The 25,351-nt window shown below is 44.6% G+C and overlaps 1 protein-coding gene across 2 annotated transcripts in view; it reads right to left on the reverse strand.

Moving 5' to 3' along the window:
• Positions 1-25,351, reverse strand: part of EGFLAM (EGF like, fibronectin type III and laminin G domains) — a 133,481-nt gene that overhangs the window by 37,798 nt on the left and 70,332 nt on the right. For both annotated transcript variants that reach the window (XM_056848263.1, XM_056848262.1), the window contains exons 7-13: positions 21,214-21,380; positions 11,390-11,505; positions 9,679-10,027; positions 8,045-8,145; positions 6,340-6,440; positions 2,761-2,905; positions 1,821-2,010 (exon numbers count right to left, since the gene is read on the reverse strand). In XM_056848263.1, the coding sequence (XP_056704241.1) occupies positions 1,821-2,010; positions 2,761-2,905; positions 6,340-6,440; positions 8,045-8,145; positions 9,679-10,027; positions 11,390-11,505; positions 21,214-21,380 (1,169 nt within the window). The remainder of the gene's footprint in view (positions 1-1,820; positions 2,011-2,760; positions 2,906-6,339; positions 6,441-8,044; positions 8,146-9,678; positions 10,028-11,389; positions 11,506-21,213; positions 21,381-25,351) is intronic.

Here is a 25,351-nt window from a genome sequence, read left to right on the forward strand (position 1 = left end):
CAATCTGTTTTGTGATTCAAAGCGTCAGTGCATTAATATTTCTTTCCCAGCCTAACCCCAGAAGTCTGGCAGAGAGATATATACTTGACGGATGCCGTGCAGGGAAACTGGCCTTGAATAAGGTCCTAACATCCAAATCTTACATGGTGTGACGTTTTGTTCCTATGAAAACCTGAAATCCCTATTTCACCGTATTACCATAATTGATAATGTCATGAGCCTACATTGCTTTCCAGTTTCTAACTGGGAGCAAAAGAAGGAAGACCAGAAGCAACATGTAATAAAAATGATCAAATGTGGGGCTTTCAACGCTCCTGATGGTATTATATGCAGAGCCCATGCTAAAGAAGAAACAAGTTCAATTCTGTATCCAGGAAATCCTTCCGCAACAAGTAACTTCTACAGTGTGCAAAAATTATGCAAACCATGCAGATTTGGGCCTTTTTTTTTTTTTTACTTTTTTTTTTAATTATTTTTATTATTTTCTACAATTCAACAAAAAAATTTTTTTTACTTTCCCTGGATTATTCTTACATTAAATAATTAGTGTAGTTTATTCTATCAATTAAAATAACAGACGAATAGAATAATAAGCCTATTCAATTGCTAAGGTCATCTTCTGAGGTCCTACTTTGGGTGCCACAGTCTTGTGAGATTAAGTGAGTAGCAACCTAAGAGAGGGCCTTCTCAGCCCCAGAGCTATGGAACTCTCTCCCCAAGGGGTATTTGTCTGTCCCCTTCAGTCACTGACTTCTGCCAGTGGCTGAAGACTTTTCTGTGTCATCTGGCATTCCCTCAATGATCCCTTCTTCCTGCCCTATGTTTTAATTACTGTTTTATGTACTTTTAATGTGTACTTTAGTTTTGGTTTTAATTGTTATGAATTGTTTTTTAGTATATGTTTTTATAATATTTTGTTTTAACTGTTAGCACTTGGTAGCCCTGACTGGTGTACACATTTTGTAAAGAAAAATAAATTAATATTATATTTTTATCCTGCTCTTTCCCCAAGGAGCTTAGGGGTCCCCCTTCCTCCATTTTTACCTCATACAACCTTGTGAGGTAGTTTAGGTTGAGTAAGAGTGACTGGTCACATGAACACATGAAGCTTCCTTATACTGAATCAGACCCTTGGTCCATCAAAGTCAGAATTGTCTATTCAGACCGGCAGCGGCTCTCCAGGGTCTCAGGTCTTTTGCATCACCTACTTGCCTAGTCCCTTTAACTGGAGACACCGGGGATTGAACTTGGGACCTTCTGCATGCCAAGCAGATGCTCTACCAATGAGCCATGGCCCCCTTCTGGTGCAGTGTTACCTAGGCAGATTAATGGGTAACTGGGATTCTGAACCCTGGTCTCTTCATTCCTAGTCCAAGTCTCAAGCACTACACCATACTGCACCAAGAAGGGTATGCAGCATACTGCAGCCATGCCCTCAACCAATGCAGATCTTATTCTGCCACATTTCTGGTTTCTGAGATTTCAGCAGGCATCACTGCCATCCCGCTTGACCAAATTTTTGCATCCATGAGGGCTAGAAACATGCTTTTTAAAAAGTGAAAGCATCAGGAGTTGACTTTCATGCCCAGTATTGCTTCTGTGCATGTTTCTGAGGTTCCACAGAGTCATAGATTTTCCCTTTTGAGAAATCTCCCATTTTTACCCAAGGCTCTTGATAACTTACTGTTATCCTCACATTGCAACAACAAGCAAAATGAAAACAGGCAGACCAAAGACAGTCTCAAAACACCGCATTCTTCGGTCGGCGACTCATTTTCCTTTCTTTGATCCAGATGGGAATCATAATGTCTTGTACTTACCTACATCTGCCCCGCTAAGAGCTTTGCCCAGAGGCCAGGGCCGCATGTCGATGGCTTTCCCGTTGACATTGAGCCACTGAACACAGCCTTGATAGCCCCGGTTGATTCCCGTAGACCTCACTAGCCAGTAGGCAGTCGGAGCACCTCCGAGATAGAAAGGAGTCCGGAAAGTGATCTTGCTGTACTGGCCCTGGAAGAAGGGGAAATGCACCAACCATGGACACAAAATTTGGGTAAAATAAGATAATCAAAACAGTTTATTTGTCAGTTATTCCATGCCTCTCCTCTATGGAGCTTCAAAGTGGTTCCCAAGCACTGACCCAACTCAGAGCAGTTTAGCTTCAGCAAGATTGCTCTCAGAGCACGTAATGGGGAAAACTCATGAGCACATGAAGCTACACTGAGTCAGATTATTGGTCTATTAATGTCAGAGATTCAGAACAGATAAAAGGAAGTATTTCTTCACACAACACATAGTTAAACTGTGGAACTCCCTGCCCCAGGATGTGGTGGTGGCTGCCAACTTGGAAGGTTTTAAGAGGGGAGTGTAGGAGAGGGCTATTCATGGCTACTAGTAAAAATGGATACTAGTCATGATGCATCCCCATTCTCTCCAGGATCAGTTCAGCATGCCTATTATGCTTTGGAACACAGGCTGGACAATGCTGCTGCAGTCATCTTGTTTGTGGGCTTCCTAGAAGCACCTGGTTGGCCACTGTGTGAACAGACTGCTGCATTTGATGGACACCTTGGTCTGATCCGGCATAGCCTTTCTTATGTTCTTATATTCTTAGTACCATCTACTCTGCCTGGTATCTAGAGATTGTAGTGGCAAGCTGAGGATACTGGTTGGCCATCCATTTTCTTTGAACATCTAACACCATTTCACTGCCAGCACAGGTTCATAGTTTTATCACCTGTGATCAACTGGGTGACTCACCTGAGATTTACCAGAAACTGGAAGGTTGTTATCCAGCTTAAGCCAGCCATTCGATCCGTCTCTGAACACGGTCACTCTATGCCAGTTGCCCACCTTAATCTTGTTCTCGCTTGTGATTATTGCAATTCCAGTACCGCAGTTGAACCTGAGACCAACACAAAGCAACGTGATGCTCTCATGTGGAATGAAGCAGCTCTGTTTGCTCTTTCTTCATGACCCTGTCCCCATCTTTTTATATTTAAAGGTGATATTTGAGGATGGAATTACACACAATGCAATAAACTACATTTAATATTTTGTTATTTAAAAAATCTCTATGCCATCTTTCTACTCAGTACAGGGTCCCTTAGGTGACAAGCATCAGATAATTAAAATATTAAGCAAAACATATAAACACATAAGCACACAAACAGGAAGCAGGGCTGATAAGAGTTAATGAAGGAACACCAAACACAATAAAACATGTTGTCACCCGCTGGTGGAAGATAACAAGAAAGAAAGAAAGAAAGAAAGAAAGAAAGAAAGAAAGAAAGAAAGAAAGAAAGAAAGAAAGAAAGAAAGAAAGAAAGAAAGAAAGAAAGAAAGAAAGAAAGAAAGAAAGAAAGAAAGAAAGAAAGAAAGAAAGAAAGAAAGAAAGAAAGAGGGAGGGAGGGAGGGAGGGAGGGAGGGAGGGAGAAATCTCCCTGAGGAGCGAGTGTCAAGGTTTTGGTGTCACAACCAAGAAGACCTTTCTTAGGTTGTCACCTGTCCAACCTCAGATGGTGGGGGCACCTGAAGAAGGACCTCCAAAGATGACCAGAGGTGTCAGGTAGGTTCATATCAATTATGGCATTTTAACTATGGGAAGTTTGTGAAAGTAAGGCTACATCCACATAGAATCATAGAGTCATAGAGTTGGAAGGGACCACCAGGGTCATCTAGTCCAACCCCCCTGCAAAATGCAGGAAATTCACAACTGCCCTCCCCCCCCACACCCCCAGTGACCCCCACTACATGCCCAGAAGTTGACCAAGATGCGTTCCCTCTCATCATCTGCTTAAGGTTATAGAATCAGCATTGCTGACAGATGGCCATCTAACCTCTTCTCAAAAACCTCTAGGGATGGAGCGTTTACCACCTCCCGAGGACTATTTCTATGTTGCCGCACTATAGCAATCCTTTGCAAAAGGATTGTGTTGGTCTTCACAGCAAAATCAGCTGAGACCGACCACAATAGCACAACTTCCAACAATGTCTGAATGCAACTGAAGTTTCGGCTTGCAAGTGATCACTCGAATCCTCATTTACTTAGACGAATGCAGGTTTCAACACCCTTTGCTCTGGCCAGGTGTTTCTGTAGCCGGACAGTGTGTAAGGGCACTGCCGGAAAACAAGCTAGGATTAAACCAGGTTTGTATAAGGAAACCATAGTTAAGACTAACTGCAGTTAATATGTCAAACCCTGTTTCAAATCCTGGTTCGATGGACCCAACATAACCGTAGTTAGTGGAGCGGCTCACAGTTGGATAACAACACTATAACTCAGCACCACTGGGCGGGGAGTTTAGATAACTGTACATTTTCCAGTGGAGATAAAAGGAACAGGGAGGTACACATTTTCAGAGGGGAAACTGCAGTGGGGAGGGGTTAAAAAGTCTCTCCCCTCATGTCAATACCCCCTAGAAATCTTATCCCCAGTAGTAGCTGCAATTTATAGAAGAAGAAGAAAAATCCTTCAAATGTGTCTGGGTGTCCACCTGAAGAGTCAGATGCCTGTACCACATCTATCTTTTCTTTAGTGTGCCCCCTCCCCCGCAATCTCTTTCCTTTCCCCACAGAAACTTTAGCATCCTCTGGCTACAGTCAGAAAAATAATACCCCATATACAAGTAAGAAACTACCAACTTTCAGAAATGGTTTGGTGAGGCAAGGTTATTAGAATCTGACTTAGCGCTATCACAATAATTTCTCTTGGGAATTCTCCTGGCTCCCTGGGGAGACCAAGTGCTGTATTAATAACGCCAGAATTCTATATATGAAACTCAGCTGCAGAGTTGATTGACAAGGAGGCCTCAGCAGCAGATGCAAGGATGGGAAACTTGCTAATTTCTTTTCCTGCTTGGCCTCCAGTTCTTGGGTTTGATTACGAAAAGTTGGAAAAACAGGCTTGAAGGAGTTTGCAGCCCACATTCTTATGAAAAAGGAGGAGGAGGAGGAGGAACAGGAGGAGGAGTTGGTTTTTATATGCTGACTTTCTCTACCACTTAAGGAAGAATCAAACCAGCTTACAATCACCTTCCCTTCCACTCTCCACAGCAGACACCCTGTGATATAGGTGGGGCTGAGAGAGCTCTAAGAGAGCTGTGACTAGCCCAAGGTCACCCAGCTGGCTTCATGTGTAGGAGTGGGGAAACCAACCCGGTTCACTAGATGAGCGTCCGCCGCTCATGTGAAGGAGTGGGGAATTGAACCCAGTTCTCCAGATCAGAGTCCACCGCTCCAAACCACCACTCTTAACCACTACACCACACTGGCTCTTTACAACCCTGCTGTGCTCCCTCTCTAAACTCAGCCCTAGGCCATAAAAAAAACTCACTTTTATGGCCTAGGAAGGAGCCATGGCTGAGTGGAAGAGCCTCTGCTTGGCTTGCAGAAGGTCCCAGGTCCAGTCCCCAGCATCTCCAGTTGAAAAGGACCAGGCAGTGGGTGATGTGAAAGATCTCTGCTTGAAACTCTAGAGAGCTGCTGCCAGTCAGAGTAGGCAATACAGACATTGATGGACCGATCATCAGATTCAGTATAAGGCAGCTTCACGTGCCCTCTCCAGGCACTGCCATTACATCTCTGTGAACTTCCCAAGCCAGAATGTGCAACCCCCGCATTACAGTAAATCAGTCCATTGGTCTCTCAATACTGTCTGCTCTGACTGGCAGCCGCTCTCCAGCATTTCAGGGTCTTTCACATCACCTGCTACCTCATTCAGTTTAACTGGAGATGCTGGGAACTGAACCTGGGACCTCCTGCATGCCAAACAGACGTTCTACCACTGAGAAGTAGCCCAACCCTGAGATATAAACAGCTCACTAACATTCCTGTAAACAGCTAACTAATGTTTATGAGTACCAACAGCAAATAGTCTCGCTGTGACAGCTACACATATCTTGAGCAGTAAAGTTTTAAAAGTAAATGGCACCGTATATAGCTGGTGGTCACAGATTTTCCGGCCCCGCTAGTAACATCCTAAGCTTCCACCTTGCTGTGATGGGGTATATGATTGTGGCAACATGTTTTTGCAAGCAGATAGGCTAGGTAGCATGCTTGGTGTAGTGGTTAAGAGCGGCAGACCTCTAATCTGAAGATCCACGTTCGATTCCCCACTCCTCCACCTGAAGCCTTCTGGGTGACCCTGGGCCAGTCACAGTTCTCTCAGAACTCTCTCAACTCATGCAGAGACAGGCGATGGCAAACCACCTCCAAACGTCTCTTGCCTTGAAAACCTTAGAGGGTCACCATAAGTCAACCGTGACTTGATGGCACTTTACACACACGCAGGTTAGAAAGGTGAGAAGAGCCCCGGAGCGGCTTCCTGGCAGTCTTCACCTGAACTGAACGCTTCGTCTGATGATCGCCACTGACATGAAGTCCCCGCGCCCGTGCTCATTCTCTCCGCAGTAGAGAAGCAGGCCGTCCTCTGCTTCCGACTGGCAATGCAAAAACAAACAAAATATTAACAACACTCATCATACTCCAGCATATATCTATATATCTAAGTGGGGACCAAACCTTATGTTGCTTTGAAAACATAAAAGAACGAGAGATCCCCCCTCTCACCACCTTTCATTTCTTTCTAAATTTGTTTCTCTTATTTCTCCACTTTTCACTGCTGGCTTGGTAGATTAGTCTGCATTGCATATCCGTGCTGCATGTTTTTTTTATGGCCAATTTAGATTATATTTATACAGAGAACGACTGCAATTTATAGGCATAATGTACATTTAACATACAGTGCTGATTTATCGACACAAAGAAATAATGTTCAGATCTCACAGGTAATATAAACCCAGAAAAACAAGATTATGACTTCTCTGCACACTCTTCATACCAAGGTTGTGACAATCGCAAACTCGCCACATGTGAGAGCCATTCTTAAAACAACTTGATGCAGAAGCTGAGAGGAAGATCCATTTGTGGCAACTTTTCTGTTCAAATAGTTTTGTGTAAAGTGAGCTTTTGATAAGAACATAAGAAAGGCCCTGCTGGATCAGACCAAGGCCCATCAAGTCCAGCAGTCTGTTCACACAGTGGCCAACCAGGTGCCTCTAGGAAGCCACAAACAAGACGACTGCAGCAGCACCATCCTGCCTGTGTTCCACCGCACCCAAAATAATAGGCATGCTCCTCTGATACTAGAGAGAATAGGTATGCAGCATGACTAGTATCCATTCTAACTAACAGCCTTGTGGTATACATAAAGCCAGAGTGGCTGAGCATTTAGGGCATGACAGTAGAACTGGGGAAACCTGGGCTTAAATTCCCAGTCAACCACAAAGATCATTGGGGTGATCCTGGGCCATGATGACACATCAATCCTAGATCCATTCCAGTCTGGCTTTCGACCTGGCCATGGGATGGCCTCACAGACGATCTCCGTAGACAGCTGGATCAGGGCGGGTTTGTGCTGCTGTTGTTGTTAGATCTCTCAAGAGCCTTTGATGCTGTCTGGGACCTTTGTATCTATGAGAACACCTCTTCCGATATACCCGCCCCCCGAGAGCTTTACGCTCCTCAGGAACCAACTTGCTAGTGGTACCTGGCTCCAGAACTATCTGGCTGTCCTCAACCAGGGCCTTCTCGGCTCTGGCCCCAGCCTGGTGGAACTCTCTGGGCCTTGTGGGATTTATTCTTTTTTAAAATGATCAGCCTAGCCTACCTTGCAGGGTTGTCATGAGGACAAACTGGGGAAACCACGTACACCGCCTTGAGCTGTTTGGGAGAAAGGTGGGTTAAACATGTGACGGACAGTGGCCAAGCGGCATTCTCTGCCACCAAATCAGGGAAACACAAGCAACTTCCAGGAAAAAAACTCCTGGCCAGCTTCTGTGTGTGCGATATTACTTCTGGCATACTAACTTTCCATGACTTGCCTCTATGCGCAACTTTTTAAAGAAGGTATAATTGGGGGGATTATGCAAAACTTTTGAGCTGCTCGTCCTTGGTGCCATCCTGCTCCCAGTTCTTCCTTGTTATCACACTCCCATCAGTTGAAATAAAATACAACACTGAAAATGTCTTACTTTACACTTACCCTAAATTCAACAGAAATCTGGAACGTCTGGTACGAATTTTTCAGAGGTTCAAAGGTAATATACGAGTAGCCGAAAAACTGAGGATACTGGATATTCACATCTGAAAGGCAAGGAGAACATGTTGCTGGTGAGGAAGTTCCAAATAAAAACAACAGATGTATGCAGCCCTAGAGAACTAGCTTCTATGGGCCTCATCATACTTATCCGCAAAAGTTGACCATCTGCTCTGTCTACCTTTGAACCTTTAACAGCCAATTCCCTTACTCCTCCGATTTTTTTTTCCTAGCAGCAGCTGGTATAGTCTTCTCATCCCATGTGGTATCTCTAATTAGGGGTCTGCTTCTCAGTTTTGTTGTGAGGAACGCAGTATTTCAACTAACCACACAGCAGCAGCAGCAGAAGAAGAAGCAGAAGCAGAAGAAGAAGAAAGTTTTTAAATGCCCACTTTCTCTACCACTTAAGGAAGAATCAAACCGGCTTACAATCACCTTCCCTTCCCCATCCCACAACAGGCACCCTGTGAGGTAGGTGGGGCTAAGAGAACTCTAAGAGAGCTGTGACTAGCCCAAGGTCACCCAGCTGGCTTCTTGTGAAGGAGTGGGGAAGCCAACCCGGTTCACCAGATTAACATCCACCGCTCATGTGGAGGAGTGGGGAATCAAACCAGATTAGAGTCCACCGCTCTAAACCACTGCTCTTGACCACTATACCATGCTGGCTCTCATGGGTTTAGACAGTCTACTATCTATTATATTGTATTATCTATTATATTATCTAAAGGGTTTAGAAGGTCTATTATCTATTATTTTTTTAATCCTATCCTTCCTTCAGAAAGGCACATAGCTGAACCTCTCCTCCACTTTATCCTCAAATCAACTCCGTAAGTTAGGCTAGGTTTACGTGGACTCCTATAGACTCCTGCCTAACCACTTACCTAGCTCCTGTGGCTTTGATTGTAGCATCCCGTTCATCACGTGTAATGCTACTACAGAAGTCGAAGGTGCCAGGGACCCCAGGAAACATAATTTGGCCATAATGCCAATATCGATAACTCTGACAACTGCATGTCCCAGGGCAGGAGAGACTTTATGCCCAGCCACCAACATAACTGCAGATAGCTAAGACTGAAAGTGTTCAAAGGATGGGGGAGGGGATCATTCACAGATTTCTGTTGTTCTTCCAAAGACATCAACCAGGAACATGATATGGTTCATTAAAAAAAAACCTAAGCTATTTTCCAATTTGGGGCAGGGGGAATAGCTTGCCAGGGTGGTATAGTGGTTAAGTGTTGTGGTTTGAAGTGGTGGACTCTGATCTGGAGAACTGGGTTTGATTCCCCACTCCTCCACATGAGCGGCGGAGGCTAATCTGGTGAACTGGGTTTGTTTCCCCACTCCTACACATGAAGCTAGCTGGGTGACCTTGGACTAGTCACACTCTCTCATCCCCACCTACCTCACAGGGTGTCTGTTGTGGGGAGGGGAAGGGAAGGTGATTCTAAGTCGGTTTGATTCTTCCTTAAGTGGAAGAGAAAGTCGTCATATAAAAACCAGCTCTTCTTCTTTGTTTGGCAAGCTACAGGTTTGCTCATCCTGATAGACAGGGCCAGCTGACACTGTCCAACTCAACCCACCTTCTGTGCAGGTCTCTCCTCCTTTTCCAAGGTTGCAGTGGCAACGGGAACCACTTCTCTCGTAGTCGTTGACACAAAAGCTGTCTGTAGAGCAGAAGGTTTCGTCACAGGGCTGATCGAACTGTCTCACTAATGAAGCAACAGTGTTCTTCCTGGTGGCCTTCGCGGTAACGGTGGTCGTGGTGCTGGTGGTGGTAGGCGGAGGGCGTGCTGTAGTCACAGTGGAAGTCGCAGGATATGACGGAGTTGAAAGCAGCCTGGAAAGGAGCCTTGGATTAGACCCTTGCATGATCTTCGTTTCAACTAAAAATTTCCTGTTACCTCCTTTGATAGCAGGAAGTGGCTTGAGCTGATGAAAGAAAAAAGAGAAACTTAGAATAATCAGAGGAAAACATTGCATGTTTGCATCTAAATAAGAACTGTATACATTAGGACACTGGGAATCAACCACAGCTCCAAGGATTGAGGCTCTCTCCTTCGGCTGGCCCCCAAGAAAGAAACGTTTGCAGCATCCTATTGTTGAATTTCAGCCCATTCCTGAGAGAAGGGGCTGCGCTGGTGGCTGGAGACAGTGCGGTGGCAGAATCTCCAAAGGAGGATTCAGCTCCCCCCCACCCCGAAGGCAGAAAGCTGCCCTTACTTGCAAGCCCTGTGAAACCACTCCATAGCGTTCCACGGGACTACGCCACCTAAAAAGGTGGTGTAAATGCAAGTAAGAGCAAAGGGGCGTTCCTGGCCTGAAGGGGATGTCCCAGGGCCAACAGGATGCCAAGCCAGTGTCCCAGGGCTGTGCTGCTGTGGCAGTGCAGGCAGTCCGGCATGCGCAGCCCAACGCTGGTGTCCTTGCCAGTCATGGTGGTGCAAGTGGCCCGGGCATGAGGTGCAGATGTTGGCACGGGCCCTTGTGCACCTCCAAAGAACTATCGCCCGTACAGCTCAGGAATGGGCTGTAAGAAAGCAAGGAGCATTTTCAGCCAGGATTAGAGCAATCATGGAACTTGTTTTAATGCTCGGCCTCTTAGAACAGAAGCAACAGTATTTATTGACTTATTCGTTTATACCCCACTTTCCTCCCCAATGGCTATCTGCTTTATCTGGCCCCCAAGAAAGAAACCTTTTCAGCCTCCTGTTACGGAATTGGAAAGCAAAGGGCCAATTTCAACCAGGATCATTTTTTTAAATAAACAGTTGTATGCCACCTTTCCACCCAACTGAGGGTCTCCAAGATGGTGAGCAATCAAAACAACGTTAAAATACAGATTAAAATACATTTTTTTAAAAAAATAATTAAATAAAACATATAAACACAGAGTCACACAAACAGGGAGAAGTGCAAAGGAGAATTAGAGAGAGGACACCAAACCAAACCAAACCAAGTCTTCACTGGCTGGTTGGAAGACAAGAATAAAGAGAACAGACAAAACTACCTGAGGAGGGAGTTTAAAAGTCTGGGTGTTAATGACCAAGATTCTCACTACTGAAGTCCTGAAGCTTGTTTTAATGCTCACCTTTTTATACAAGCAACAGTAATACAGAATGTCCCTTCTGGACATAAGGCAAGATGGCTGAAAGGAAGACCCACAGAGTCAGACTTGCATCAATTGGGTGTGACTTTATACTTCTACACTCAACTGTCGTCAGATCTCGTCTAAATTCTGCACCAAAAACATTTTAAGGAACCCAAATATGTGGCTGAAACCTTTGGATTTACCTCGTCAATGTAAATGTCATAGTCTGAATCATCAATATCAATCCCGTCGTCGTCCCCAATGCCAAAGTCTGTGATATATTGATGCCCGTAGCTTCCGCTCCCTAACTCCTCTGGGTCTGGGAAGACAAAACTGACAATCAGACCACAATTGAACATACATATAGTTTTGGTACAGAATCCACACTCACAAGAGTGCAGCTTGTACCCAGTGCTAAGAGATCAGATGATACCAGGTAGTTTTGTATGCACGATAATAAACACAGATTAGAGTCCCTGGTCGTGCTTCGTCCACAAGCATGTGCTAAAATAGAAAGAGAAGGAAGAACACTTGGGTCCCATCCATGCCTGAAAAGGAGAGGTTCTGAGAAACTTATGTTAGCCACCTTGAGTTCCATGATAGAAGAAAGGTGGGATAACAAAGTAATTGACTAAGCATCTATATATGCTTTTCCGATTTTTTTTTAGATACTTCATGACCTTCAGTTTAGCTGTGGGTTAAGCAACTTGATTCTATGCAGGGCTATCCAGGAAAAAGTCTCGCTATTTTCAACAGGGCTTGCTCACAGGTAGGAATGCACAGGTCTGCAGCCTTAGCATTTATTCATGCCCTGGAAGTCATGAGCTCTCACAGTGCACAACTCTTTATGCAGGACTGTACATGTAACCAGCTTCTAAAAACAAACAGGAATTGAGCTACCAGTAGCAGTGCTTTTCCTGTTTAACAAACCCCTCCATTGTCAAGAGATGGGATTTCACAGTTGATGGTGAAGACTCACTTATGAGAATTACCACCCATATGGGTGGTAATTCCAACTATGATCTGTCCAACTATGATCTCTGCTCAAAAATATTTGTGCAGGGCTTCAAAAAATTTTTGACCAAAGACCAAAATAAAGGGAGGTAAGAAATCAGCGTGCATATTGCGGGCAGTAGTGACTTTATCATACAGCTTTCAAGGGTCGGAAAGATGGTTTCAGTCAAAGGATTGATAGTAGCAGAGAACTCCTGGATGTTGGTACAATTCAGCCTCAAGCATCACTACCACGGGCATCCGTCATATCCTCTGCTTTTGGTATTTTCACACATGAAGATGAAATTATCAGATGCCCCACTGGACTGTCCTTTCTCGTTCTGTTGTTTTCTTGTAAGGTCATGCCGCGCGATATAATGATAGCAGAACAGACAGCAGAAGAGACAGAAAAACAAGGTGGTGGATTTGGAAAACCCTCTAGTTCTCCCAAGGTGAGAATGAGATAAAGTTTTACGTTAACTGAGGGATGGGTCCATAACGGGCAGCTAATGTTACTGCTAAAAGCAGTGGATTTTCTGTAAATTCCAGAAACAAAGACTATTGCAATTCAGGGCCTTTCATTCAGGTCTTTGGACTGCAACAAATTGAAGCCTGCTTAAAACTCTCCACCACCCTGGTAATCTGGTGCCCATAATTAATTGAAAACTCTGCAGGGGAGACATTACGATAAGAAATCCTCTCCAAATAATCAAGGATTAGGTTATACCCGGCAAACCCTGTTTGCTGAGTAAACCCCTTGCTGTTACTAATTAGTTGGCAACTGATTGCAAGTCAATGCCTTACAAAGCTGTTGTATTAAGAAGATGTCAAAAGCTTACTATTTACATTTGGAACATCACTGAGCAGAAAGTCTACACAACGTTACTTTGCTCAATGGCTAGAACTAGGGTGAAAGACTGGCCTCTTCCGTTCCACTCTATGGATAACTTACTGAGCTTTAAATTTAAAACTGGGATCAAGATGACATCTTTGTTTTGCCAAATAAAGCCAAACCTAAATAGCTGGTCACCACCAGAAAAGAGCAACCAAAATGATCAGGGGGCTAGAGCAACTGAGGAGCGGTTAAAACGCTTAGGGCTGTTTAGCTTGGAAAGAAGGCGGTTAAGGGGAGACATGATAGAGATCTATAAAATTATGCATGGTATGGAGAGAGTGGACAGGGAGAAGCTTTTCTCCCTCTCTCATAATACTAGAAGCTGAAGCTGGAGGGTGAGAGATTCAAAACAGATAAAAGGAAGTATTTCTTCACCCAACACATAGTTACATTGTGGAACTCCCTGCCCCAGGATGTGGTGATGGCTGCCAACTTGGAAGGCTTTAAGAGGGGAGTGGACACGTTCATGGAGGAGAGAGCTATTCATGTCTACTAGTCAAAATGGATACTAGTCATGATACATGCCTATTCTTTCCAGTGGCAAAGGAGCATGCCTATTATATTAGGTGCTTTGGAACACAGGCAGAACAATGATGCTGCAGTCGTCTTGTTTGTGGGCTTCCTAGAGGCACCTAGTTGGCCACTGTGTGAACAGACTGCTGGACTTGATGGGCCTTGGTCTGATCCAGCATGGCTTTTCTTATATTCTAAGCACAACCCTGGAGGCCTATTTATTGCTCAAGGTGTGTGTTCTTCGAGCTTCTTAGTAAATCCACCTTATTGCTATTATGTATGACTTATGAAATGTTTGAAATTATGATGGTTGGAGTGTAGGTGGAGGGAATACTTGTGTATAGCAAAGAAGGAATGCAGTGGGTGAAATGTACAGAGAGATACATTTCACCTCTGTGGAAAACTGGTCTCACGTATGGGAGGTTTTCTGGAGCAACATCTTCCACCATCCACTTGGTTTGCTTCTATATTCAGGCTCTGGTATTTACTTCCACTAAAGCAGGTAATGCAAGATAGCAGTCAAGAACATGAGTGGGGGGGATTTTCCAGTCCAACCCCCCTGTCTAAGCAATAGGTCCAATTGAATAATTTACCAGAACCAACGGGTTAAAATTAAATCAAAAGAGTTTCCATCTAGACATAAGGAAGAATTTTCTAACAGTTAGAGCGGTTCCTCAGTGGAACAGGCTTCCCCGGGAGGTGGTGAGCTCTCCTTCCCTGGAGATTTTTAAGAAGAGTCTAGATGGACATCTGTCAGCAATGCTGACTCTATGACCTTAGGCAGATCACGAAAAGGAGGGCATCCTGGCCATCTTCTGGGCATGGAGTAGGGGGTCGCTGGGTGTGTGTGGGGGGGAGGTAGTTGTGAAATTCCTGCATTGTTCAGGGGGTTAGACTAGATGACCCTGGTGGTCCCTTCGAACTCTATGATCCTATGATTCTATGGAGAAAATGGCCGCTTTGGCAATTGGACTCTATAGCATTGAAGTCCCTCCCCACCCCAAACCCCACCCTCCTCAGGCTCCTGGTGGTCCCTTCCAACTCTATGATTCTATGAATATAACACATAGAGAGTGTAAAAAAAGTTTTAAAAAGTTCATGCAATCTTCCACTGTGTGCCTGAAAATCTAGGCAGAACTCAAATTCATTAGGAATTACGTTTCCTTTTCCTTTCCAGGTAAAAAGAGTTAATAGTTTTCCTTGCATGAAACACACTTTTGCATTGTGCAGGCTTATAGTGGAACGGGGGCAAAATCTTGCTCAATGAGGTCAGAGGAGGTAGGGACTGGGCAGAACGACTCAATGAGAGAAGATTTCCCCACAGCCTGGAGATTGTGATAATGTTCCCTTTGAGAATTCATCTTATATAGATATGGGGAAAGAATCCTTGTAGATACCAGCCTCACAGATAAGCATTACTTCACACGAATCAGAGCCAACAGATGTGAGGTTGCGTGCACTAAGATCCCAAGAATTCTTTTTTTGAAACAACAGGCATGCGAGACCAATGGTGTAAGAAGGGAAGGCAGTAAGACTCCAGCCGTGCTACTTGGTGGTGGAAACTGCCATCAAGTTGCAGATAACTCATGGTGACCTTGTAGGGCTTTCAGGCTTTCACAGGGAGATACACTTGCCTTTGTGTAGCAATCCTGGACTTCCTTGGTGCTCTCCCATCCAAATACTTACCAGGGCTGGCCCTGCTTAGCTTCTGATATTTGACAAGATCAGGCTAGCCTGAGCTAATTGACCAACCTACAGTTGCTTCACAGAGTGATTTGGCCCATGGGATCACATGTTTAGGTTACTTATACAGTGCCTCTATGTTTCTTTCAGAGGGTCATACAGAAACTCCACAGGGCCTTTTTAGGTCACGGGAAATGGCATGGGGAAAAGGCTTAAGAAAACCATTCCCTCACAAAATAGTGGTGATCCAAGTCTAAGTCTCTACCTCCTGCAATTTTTAGACCTGGGAGTTCAACACATGGTGTCCATTTTGGTCTTCAGCGCCAAAGAGATGGAGCTAATGGAACACAAAGGGAGAATAGCAACAAGCCTTCCTTATTGTTCAGGTAGTGAACTCCAGCTACAGGAATTAAAAGCACATCTCGAATGCCTTGAGACTAAGCAAGTTAACTAGGGTTGTGCAAAAATAAAAATAAAAATGCTAAATTTCGGGTTTGGGTTTATTGGGCCCATTTTTTCCTGGTAAACCCAGAATAAGCCAAATAGCCATACCAGTGAAGGGGTATTTCAGCTTAACTTCCGAGTTTACCGGAAAAAACCCAGGTCCATTATAATCTATGGGGATTTTCCCCTGAAGCTCCTATGAGGGCATATTTGGAGGTAGAGTTCCCAAATTTTCAGGGTAGCTTCAAGGGACTCTCCTAGCATGAACCCCGAAGTTTGGTGAAGATTGGGTCAGGGGTCTGATTTTGTGGGGTCCGGAAGGTGTTGCCATAGAGAGGCAGTTTACAATGGAGGAGGGGGGGTCAACTCCTTCAGGACCCCATAAAATTGGACCCCCTGTCCCAAACTGTACCAAACTTTGGGGTTCATACAAGGAGAGTCCCTTGTAGTTATGCTGCGAATTTGGTGACTCAACCTTGAAAAATGCCCCCAGGAGAATTTTAAAAGTACTTATTTTTCATAGTCTGTCATGGCTGCCTGCTTCCTCACCCAAGAATCGTGGGAAAACTCAGTTTCCCATGAATGCTTGCAATGAGGCTCATAAATCTGAAAGCCGAATATTGCCGAAACGGCTAATTTCGGGTTTATTTTTGGTTCGGGTTTATCGATATACATAACCCTAAAGTTCACTCAACATGAGCGGGTGAGTGGGGCAGGGCAGGCTTTATGATTTCACAAAGTCCATGTAAATCTAAGACAACCCAGAAATCAAAATAGACAATGAAGAGGAGATTTTGATATCCTATGATACACTTTGTGCCATAGCCCTTCCCACTCCCTGCCACTGCAAGATCTCTGTCACTCAAGGCTGACCTACATATCAGAGCTTGAAGAATGGTCTTACCTTCTTCACAACAAAGCTCCCAACTTCAGAGCTTCATGGGGCAATCCCTCAACTTGGTTCCACCAGTAATCTCTAATGATGAACATGACTTTTTCACCTTCAGCTCCTGAAGCTGACCAAAAGCTCTCCAGCACCACCAAGTGCAGCACCCAGGGGACAAGGGACACCCTGGAACAGCATGATGGGTAAAGAGAGGTCTGCAGCAGGGTAAGATTTGAGAAAAATAATCTCCCCTTCCATTCACAGAAATCCTCTGTTAGATCTCAGAGTGCATCTACAGTAAGGGAACAATCCCACCAATCTGCTTTACGGGGCTACTGTAAACATTTGCACAAGATAATGAGCGCAAAGTGCTTGGAACACCAAAAGCTTCACAGAAGTCCTGATAATTATTTTTATGGTGGCGGACTAGGACCTGGGAAACTCAGGTTCAAATCCCCACTTGTACCATGGAAGCTTGCTGGGTGACCTTAGGCCAGTCACGCACTATCATCCGTGACCCTGGCTAGTATTTGGATGGGAGACCTCCAAGGAATACCAGGGTGACGCAGAAGAAGACAATGGCAAACCACCTCCGAAAATCTCTTGCCTTGAAAATCCTACGGGGTCGCCATAAGTCAAATGTGACTTGAAGGCAAAAAAAGTATAATTATTATTGTTATTTATAATAAGACCTTATTTCGATTGTGTAATAAAAAGAAGATAATCCTAAACGACTGAGAATGGCAAAATAGTTTTAGCTTCACTTACAAAAGGGTTCAGGATTTTCATGATTTCAAGATAAACAGGATGGAGAAGTACGCATGTCTAACAACAAGGACAGCTGACCTTCTATGAAGATCTCCAGGCTGCAAATCACATTGTAGCTCGAAGAGGTTTCCATAAACAATCTGTTCAGAAGTTAAATTTAAACCCAAGAAACTTCCGCAGATAAAACTTTTCAACAGATTATAAGAAATACGTAGAAACAATGGAATTTGGGGTCTAACGTTAAGGTCATGTGGAACCTTGTGTTAAAAAATTGCAAAATGCTGAAGAGTCTGTGACTTTTCAGTTTAGAACAAATACGTCTGGGGGGGTCATGATGGAGGTTTATAAAAGTATATGCGAGGCACAGAAAAAGTGAATAGAGATATTTTTTTCTCCTACATCCAAAATATTAGAACTCGGGGGGCTGAATCTTCAGGACAGAGAAACGGAAATACTTCTGTAAACAAGAGATTAAAATGTTGAATTTGCTGCCAGAGGATGTAATGATGGCCACAGGCACAGAAGGCTTTAGAAGGGGATTAGAGAGATTCGTGGGAGACATGTCTATCAGTGGCTGCTATTCATAGTGATTAAAGGGAACCTCCACATTTAGGGACAGTAAATCAGTCCCAGGAGGCAACAACAGGGGAAGGCCTTGGCCTCTATGCCCTGTTGCTGGCCCTCCAGAGAAGCCAGGCCCCAAACTCACCCAGAAGCCAAGTTTGCGGCATAGGGCAGGGACTGCAATGCCAGATGGGGGGGCATCCTGTGTGTCCTTTCCAGGGGGCAGGCTGGAAGGACTGGGCCACACAGACAAGGGTGCAGATCTGTTGTGTCGGCCTGCCCTCCCCCTTTAAACTCAGGGGCTGTGCTCTCTTTCTGGCAGCAATTCTCCTGCTCACCCTCCCCTTGTTGCAACGGTTATGGGTTTTCCAGTATATTGCTATAGCACTATTTTTCTACACCTCTGTATGTAGTTTTCCACTTTGTTCTGCTTTGTCACAGCTTAGCTGGCGGTTTGGGCATCGGGACGGATCCCGTTATGGGGAGGCCATGCCTGCATGCCTGGATCCCCCATTTGAGGACTCCCATAACGGGTCTTGGGGTGGGGGCTGATCAGTGGCATGTCCGGCTCGAGGGCTGTCGGTGAGAGCTCTCACCACCAGGTGGTAGGAGAACCATGCAGAGGCTCACAGCCAGGGGGATCCTGGGTTTGCCACTCCACAGTTTTCCCCTTGGCAGGCGGGCTGGGGCACATCGAGCAGAAGGTGGGTCACCTGATGGGGGGATTCGTCCCCATGCTGTGCCAGCGCGCCTGCACTTGCAGCCAATAAAAGCTGTGGCCTAATTTTCCCCAACCCAGGCTGTGTGTGGTTCATCCTCCTCAATAGCTGGCTCCTTTCTTGGCCCCTGGGGCCACATACTGAATGACCATGGTAGGCAAGGTGGAACATGTCCAGAGGAGGGCAACAAAGATGGGGAGGGGTCTGGAGACCAAGTCCTATGAGGAAAGGTTGAAGGAGCTGGGTATGTTTAGCCTGGAGAGGAGAAGACTGAGAGGGGATATGATAACCACCTTCAAGTATTTGAAGGGCTGTCATATAGAGGAGGGTGCCAAGTTGTTTTCTGTTGCCTCAGAAGGTCGGACCAGAACCAACGGGTTGAAATTAAATCAAAAGAGTTTCCGTCTAAACATTAGGAAGAACTTTCTAACAGCTAGAGTGGTTCCTCAGTGGAACAGGCTTCTTCAGAAGGTAGTGAGCTCTCCTTCCCTGGAGGTTTTTAAGCAGAGGCTAGATGGCCATCTGTCAGCAATGCTAATTCTATGACCTAAGTCAGATCATGAGGATTAGGGCATCTTGGCCATCTTCTGGGCATGCAGTGGGGGTCACTGGGTGTGTGTGGGGGAGGTAGTTGTGAATTTACTGCATTGTGCAGGGGGTTGGACTAGTGAGGTATAGTGATGGACTAAGATCTAGGGGACTAGTTGGACTAGTGCAGTATAGTGATGGACTAAGATCTATGGTGTGAGACAGGGTGCTGGACTAGATGGATCACTGGTCTGATCCAGCAAGGCTCTTCTTTATGTTCTGATGATGCTGAAGACCACCCAGTGAGCTTCAAGTTAGAGTGGGGATTTTGAACCCAGATCTCCTAGATCTTAGTCCATCACTATACTGCACTGGTTCTTACAGAATTTTTTTTAAAATTTAAGATTGGGGAATTTCTGGATTGTCCTACCAATATTTCTCAAGCCCACTTAGAATGAACACATGTTCGACTTCTAGCCATTGCCCCATGGCTTCTGACTGGAAAAACAACAACAACAGAGGCAATCTTATTTGTGACATTATTCACCCTTTACTGGAAACTCCAACCCTCTTTCACACTACTAAAGGCTTACTTTGGTCTTTTCTGTGGTTGTTTTTAAATTATACACATAATACACACAATTCAGTTTTAAAGAACTGCAGGAAGAGGTGAACAATGTCAGCGTTAGTTCTCCCTAAGAGGCTTGCTTATCAATTCTATATGAAGTTGCCATTAAAAAAAAAATCAGGTAGCAATTCAGGACTGAAACTGGCAATCACACGGGAGCAGCATGACACCGCATGACACCATTTTTGACCTGGAGCTTCCTTTAATTGCACCTGTAACTTGCCTTTCACGGAATTATAGAAACTGCCAGCCCTCAGCCAGATTCAGGGGTGAGAAAAGGGTGTATGTGTAATGTTACTTAAAAAAAAGATGGGTAGCTGTGTTAGTCTGTCTGTAGCAGAAGATAAGAGCAAGAGTCCCAGTAACACCTTAAAAATGAGCAGCATTTCTGGCAAGGTAAAAGCTTTATTATCTGGAACTTGAAGATCACAATGGGTAGCTGTGTTAGTCTGTTTGTAGCAGAAGAGAAGAGTCCAGTAGCACCTTAAAGACTAACAACATTTCTGGCAAGGTATGAGCTTTCGTGTGTCACTGAAGAGAACAGTGACTCACGAAACTCATATCTTGCCAGAAATTTTGTTAGTCTTTTATGGTGCTCCTGGACTCTTGCTCTTTTCTATCTGGCACTTGAATATTCAGAGAACTTGGTTAACCGGCATCGCGCCTCCTATTCCCCCAGCCACCATACCCCCATGAGAGCCAGCATGGTGTAGTGGTTAAGAGCAGCCGACTCTAATCTGGCAAACCTGGTTGGTTTCCCCCACTCCTACACATGAAGCCTGATGGGTGACCTTGGGCTAGTCACAGTTCTCTCAGAACTCTCTCAGTCCCGCCTACCTCACAAGGTGTCTGTTGTGGGGAGAGGAAGGGAAGGAGATTGTAAGCCAGTTTGATTCTCCTTAAAAGGTAGAGAAAGTCGGCATATAAAAACCAACTCTTCTTCTTCTTCTTCTTTGGGCCTGCATGCCCCACTCCTTCCTCTCCAGCCAGGTGGACTGATAATTTTGAAAGCTGGCACTGCCAGCTGATATCAGCCTCGGGTACCTCCTTCTCCCTCAGCCTACCCTGAGCTGTCTGAAGGCAGCTCTGCTGGAGGACTCCTCAGCAGCTGGCTTGTTCATCTGCTTGCCACCTAGGATGGCTCCATGACTCAAGGGGAAGGGTTCTACCAGGCATGGCGGCTTCTGCCATGGTGTACCCAAGCATATGAGGTTTGATCCCCATGGTTTCTTCTGGGTAAGGGGCGGAACACAGCAATAAGCTTGAGTATCCAGCACATTTTATTAACCAGCAACCCCGCCCCCCCCCCAATCCACATCAATGCTGGATAACAAAGTTCATCAGTGCTCAAAAGCAGCTTCTTCACATTTTACATGCCACAAAAATTAAAGAGTTCTTCTACTCACTCAACATTGTGGTAGTATCGCTGGCAGGGCTAGGCAGACTGGATCCGTATGAATTCGTCGCTCGGACTGCGAACTGGTACTTGTGGTTAGGAGTTAGCCCCTTCAGAACCATGGAGTCCATCTGGATCTGCTCTCTAATTACAGTCCAATTGGTGTCAAGCTCAGGCCTTTGGGATGAACAAACATGATGATGAATAATTGAATTTAGCTACATGAATGAATTAGTGTGGAAGCTGAATATTCACAAATAATTGAAATTTGCCAAATGGGCCCATTTGAGATTACAACCTTTTTATGTTTAAATCCGAATACTGCACAGTACAGTCTTATGAAGCGTTACTCCCATCTAAACTTATTGATTTAAATGTGCTTAGACTTAAAAATCTATTTGGACCATTGGGAAAACCCACATGTTCCCTCAGATACATGTGGACTTCCCTAAAGGGAACAAATAACATCCTCCTGTCCATTTCCAGGTCAGGAAAACAGTGCTGTGGGAAGGTCGAGGCCCCATCTCCACACATACTGCAGTCCTGATCCAAATTGAGGAGAACCCACAACTCAGAACACAGTTACCCAGCTTCTGTACTCAGTCCTCAATCACAGTCATGCTGATACTCCACTGCAAGGCATTTCTGCCACTTCCCAAGGAGCACCCAGTACAAGGAGGAGGAGGAGGAGGAGGAGGAGGAGGAGGAGAGGAGGAGGAGTTGGAGTTGGTTTTTATATGGCGACTTTATCTCCCACTTAAGGAAGAATCAAACCGGATTACAATCACTTTCCCTTCTTCTCCCCGCAACAGACACCCTGTGAGGTAGGTGAGGCTGAGAGACCTCTAAGAGAGCTGTGACTAGCGCAAGGTCACCCAGCTGGCTTCATGTGGAGGAAGCAAATCCAGTTCACCAGATTAGCCTCCGCCGCTCATGTGGAGGAGTGGGGATTCAAACCCAGTTCTCCAGATCAGAGTCCACAACTCCAAACCACCACTCTTAACCACTACACCACGCTGTCTCTGGACCCCAGGCTACATCTAGGAAAAACAGGAACACCGCCACGTAGAGCCCAGACAGAAAAATGCTGCTCCAAGTTCGTACGGAAGATGCAGAAGCACCTCACCTGTCCCCAACACAGAGAAACCCCCATCCTAGTACTATATAGTTTTCTATGGGGCAGGTACCGACACCGTTCTGTTTGTGTGGCGCAAGCAGGATCGCACCCTTCACCATCTCACTAAAGACTTCCAAGGGGAATTGTCTGAAAATAACAGGGGTGGAACTGACCTTTCAAGATAAAATTAAGCTGCTGTCCTTTTCTCAGATGTAATATTTATTTCAGGAAATAACTTCTCAGCCTTGGAGCTTCCAGTGTTTATACAGAGCTAACTACAAACAAATCGGGCTGTATTCTAATGAAAATTATAGCACAAGGCAGGCATCCCTGGGCTTCCTGTTTAGCTGAGGCGGATGCGATAGGTGGAGGGGCTGCTGCTGAAACCGATTCAAGTGACTTCTTTTATCAGTCAACACGAGAATCGTCTGAGGGTCATTCTTGTTGAGCGAAAATGATAAAAACAGATTAATTTAGAACTGTTCATTTCAACGTGGCCAGGACTCTCTGAAATTTTCCATTTCCGCAAGTCACGTGAGTCACAAATGTGTGTTTTTAAAACCTTTATACAACTGCCCAAGAGAGAATGACTCAGTCCCAAAATATTGTCTTGTCTTTAACCTCAGTGCCTGTCATAATTCTCCGAGACAGAAAAAATTCTCCTAACATGCTGCTTTCTCCAAACTAAGAAGAAAGGGCCAGCCTATTATTCAATACTTATCTGACCACTCAACATTTAATTTCGATCCAAACCGTGGGCCTCCACTGTTCCTGTTAATTAAGAGCATCTGTTCCCTCCTTCTTTATACTTCTTGCTTTATAGTAGACTTAGTTTTTATAAGTGAACACTTTTTCCACTACTTAAAGCTACTGCTTATTAAAATGATGCTATATATATGCTACAGATATTGCTTCACCATCCAACAGAGATGGAAATCAGTCTCATTTAAGTTGCAGCTTTCTGTGCTCTCCAAAAGAGGTCTCTAATGCTCAAACTAGATGTTTTGGCATGAGTCAGGACCAGGTTCCTTCAACACAACTGTGAACATCTCAGAGTCAAATGCGACCTGCAGGAAACAGAGTTGCTAAGAGCTCCAGGGCCCAATTCGGATCAGGAGTACTGGATTTCATCCTTCCCCCACACCATTTTCTCAACCCCAAATAGTCTTTTTCTTGTTGGGATCCTGCAAAGCCCCACAAAGAGGCAAAAGGTACTCCCCAGGGCTGTTCTGGGAAACCCAGACCCAATCTGTGGCAAAACATCTCATCCAGTTTGGACCTCAATGTCTCTACTGCTGTTTATTCCAAGGACTTTCTTCAAGTGACAGCAATGAGAAACATTAATAGAGAAGGAGCAGGTATGTTTTTGCAAAGAGGAAATGTAGGTGCAGAAAAGAGCAACCAAAATGATCAGGGGATAAGAGCAACAGCCCTATAACGAGCGGTTAAAACACTTAGGGATGTTTAGCTTGGAAAGAAGGCGGTTAAGGGAAGACATGATAGACATAAAACTATACATGGTATGGAGACAGTGGACAGGGAGAACTTTTCTCCCTCTCTCATAATACCAGAACGCGGGATAATCTGCTGAAGCTGGAGGGTAAGAGATTCAAAACAGATAAAAGGAAGTATTTCTTCACACAATGCATAGTTAAATTGTGGAACTCCCTGCCCCAGGATGTGGTGATGGCTGCCAACTTGGAAGGCTTTAAGAGGAGAGTGGACATGTTCATGGAGGAGAGGGCTATCCATGGCTACTAGTCAAAATGGCTACTAGTCATGATGCATACCTGTTCTCAACAGGATCAGAGGAGCATGCCTGTTATATTAGATGCTTTGGAACAATGGCAGGAAAATGCTGCTGCAGTCATATTGTTTGTGGGATTCCTAGAGGCACTTGGTTGGCTGCTGGGCAAACAAACTGCTGGACTTGATGGACCTTGGTCTGATTCAGCATGGTCTTTCTTATGTTCTTATGCAGTAGGTGAAGCACATATATTTAGCAGAATTCTGAATTCCAGAGTCTCATGTCTCCTATCTATGCTTATTATTTATTGGTTGTTTTTCAACCCATACTGGTCCCTTATGTGGCTATGACAGCATCTATCTATCTATCTATCTATCTATCTATCTATCTATCTATCTATCTAATTATCTATCTATCACATTTGCTAGCTGCCTTTCTCCCTTGTGGAACTCAAGGCAGCTTAAAAGTATGAATAAAACATTATGAAAAATACAATAAAACAACCAACCCATAAAAGTAACAGTTTAAAAACTCCAATTAGGATTGCCAATATTAAAAGCTAAATCAATCAAACTGCAGTCCTAAATAAAACTGTCTCCAACTGCCTCCTGAAGATCGACAATGAAGGGGCCAGGTGCACCTCCCTGGGGAGGTTGTTCCATAATTGGGGGGCTGCCACCAAAAAGGCCCTCTCTTATACACCCACCAAATGAGCATCTTTAATTGGTGGGACAGTCGGGAGGGAGAGAGGGAAAATGGTTTTCAGGAAAAGGGTGTGGTCCTTTGACCACAGCAGAAGTAAGAAATTATCCTCTGACAAGGTGATCATTGGCTCTACCCAAGGAAATGATAGCTGAGGTGTAGAAGTACCACCATGGGTGTCACACCTTCCAGTGCCACGGACTCCATATTTCCCAGTACACTAAAAAGCTATCAAGAAGTATCCTTCAAAATGTCTTTCAGGTTAAAAAAAAAGTCTGTAATATAAAGCCTTAAGATGCCTTCAAGAACAAAGATTTTAGAAGGCTTACAGGACCCGTTTCTGCCCTCCAATTATTTTGACAGAAATTCCATAACAGTGCAGAAAAACGTCAGACACAAATATATTAACCACTATGTATTAAATAGCTGTAGGTGTATCTGAGAGCAGAGTTCTATCACACAAGTGTGACTTGTACCATCTGTTCTACCCTTTTTTTAATAACCTTTCCTGTTGATTAATGTCCAATTGACTTTGCAGATACTTTTTTCTTCCCTACTGAAAAAACTATACAGAGTTTTAAA

This window comes from Euleptes europaea, chromosome 4 (assembly GCF_029931775.1).
Source record: "Euleptes europaea isolate rEulEur1 chromosome 4, rEulEur1.hap1, whole genome shotgun sequence".
NCBI classification, from domain to species: domain Eukaryota; kingdom Metazoa; phylum Chordata; class Lepidosauria; order Squamata; family Sphaerodactylidae; genus Euleptes; species Euleptes europaea.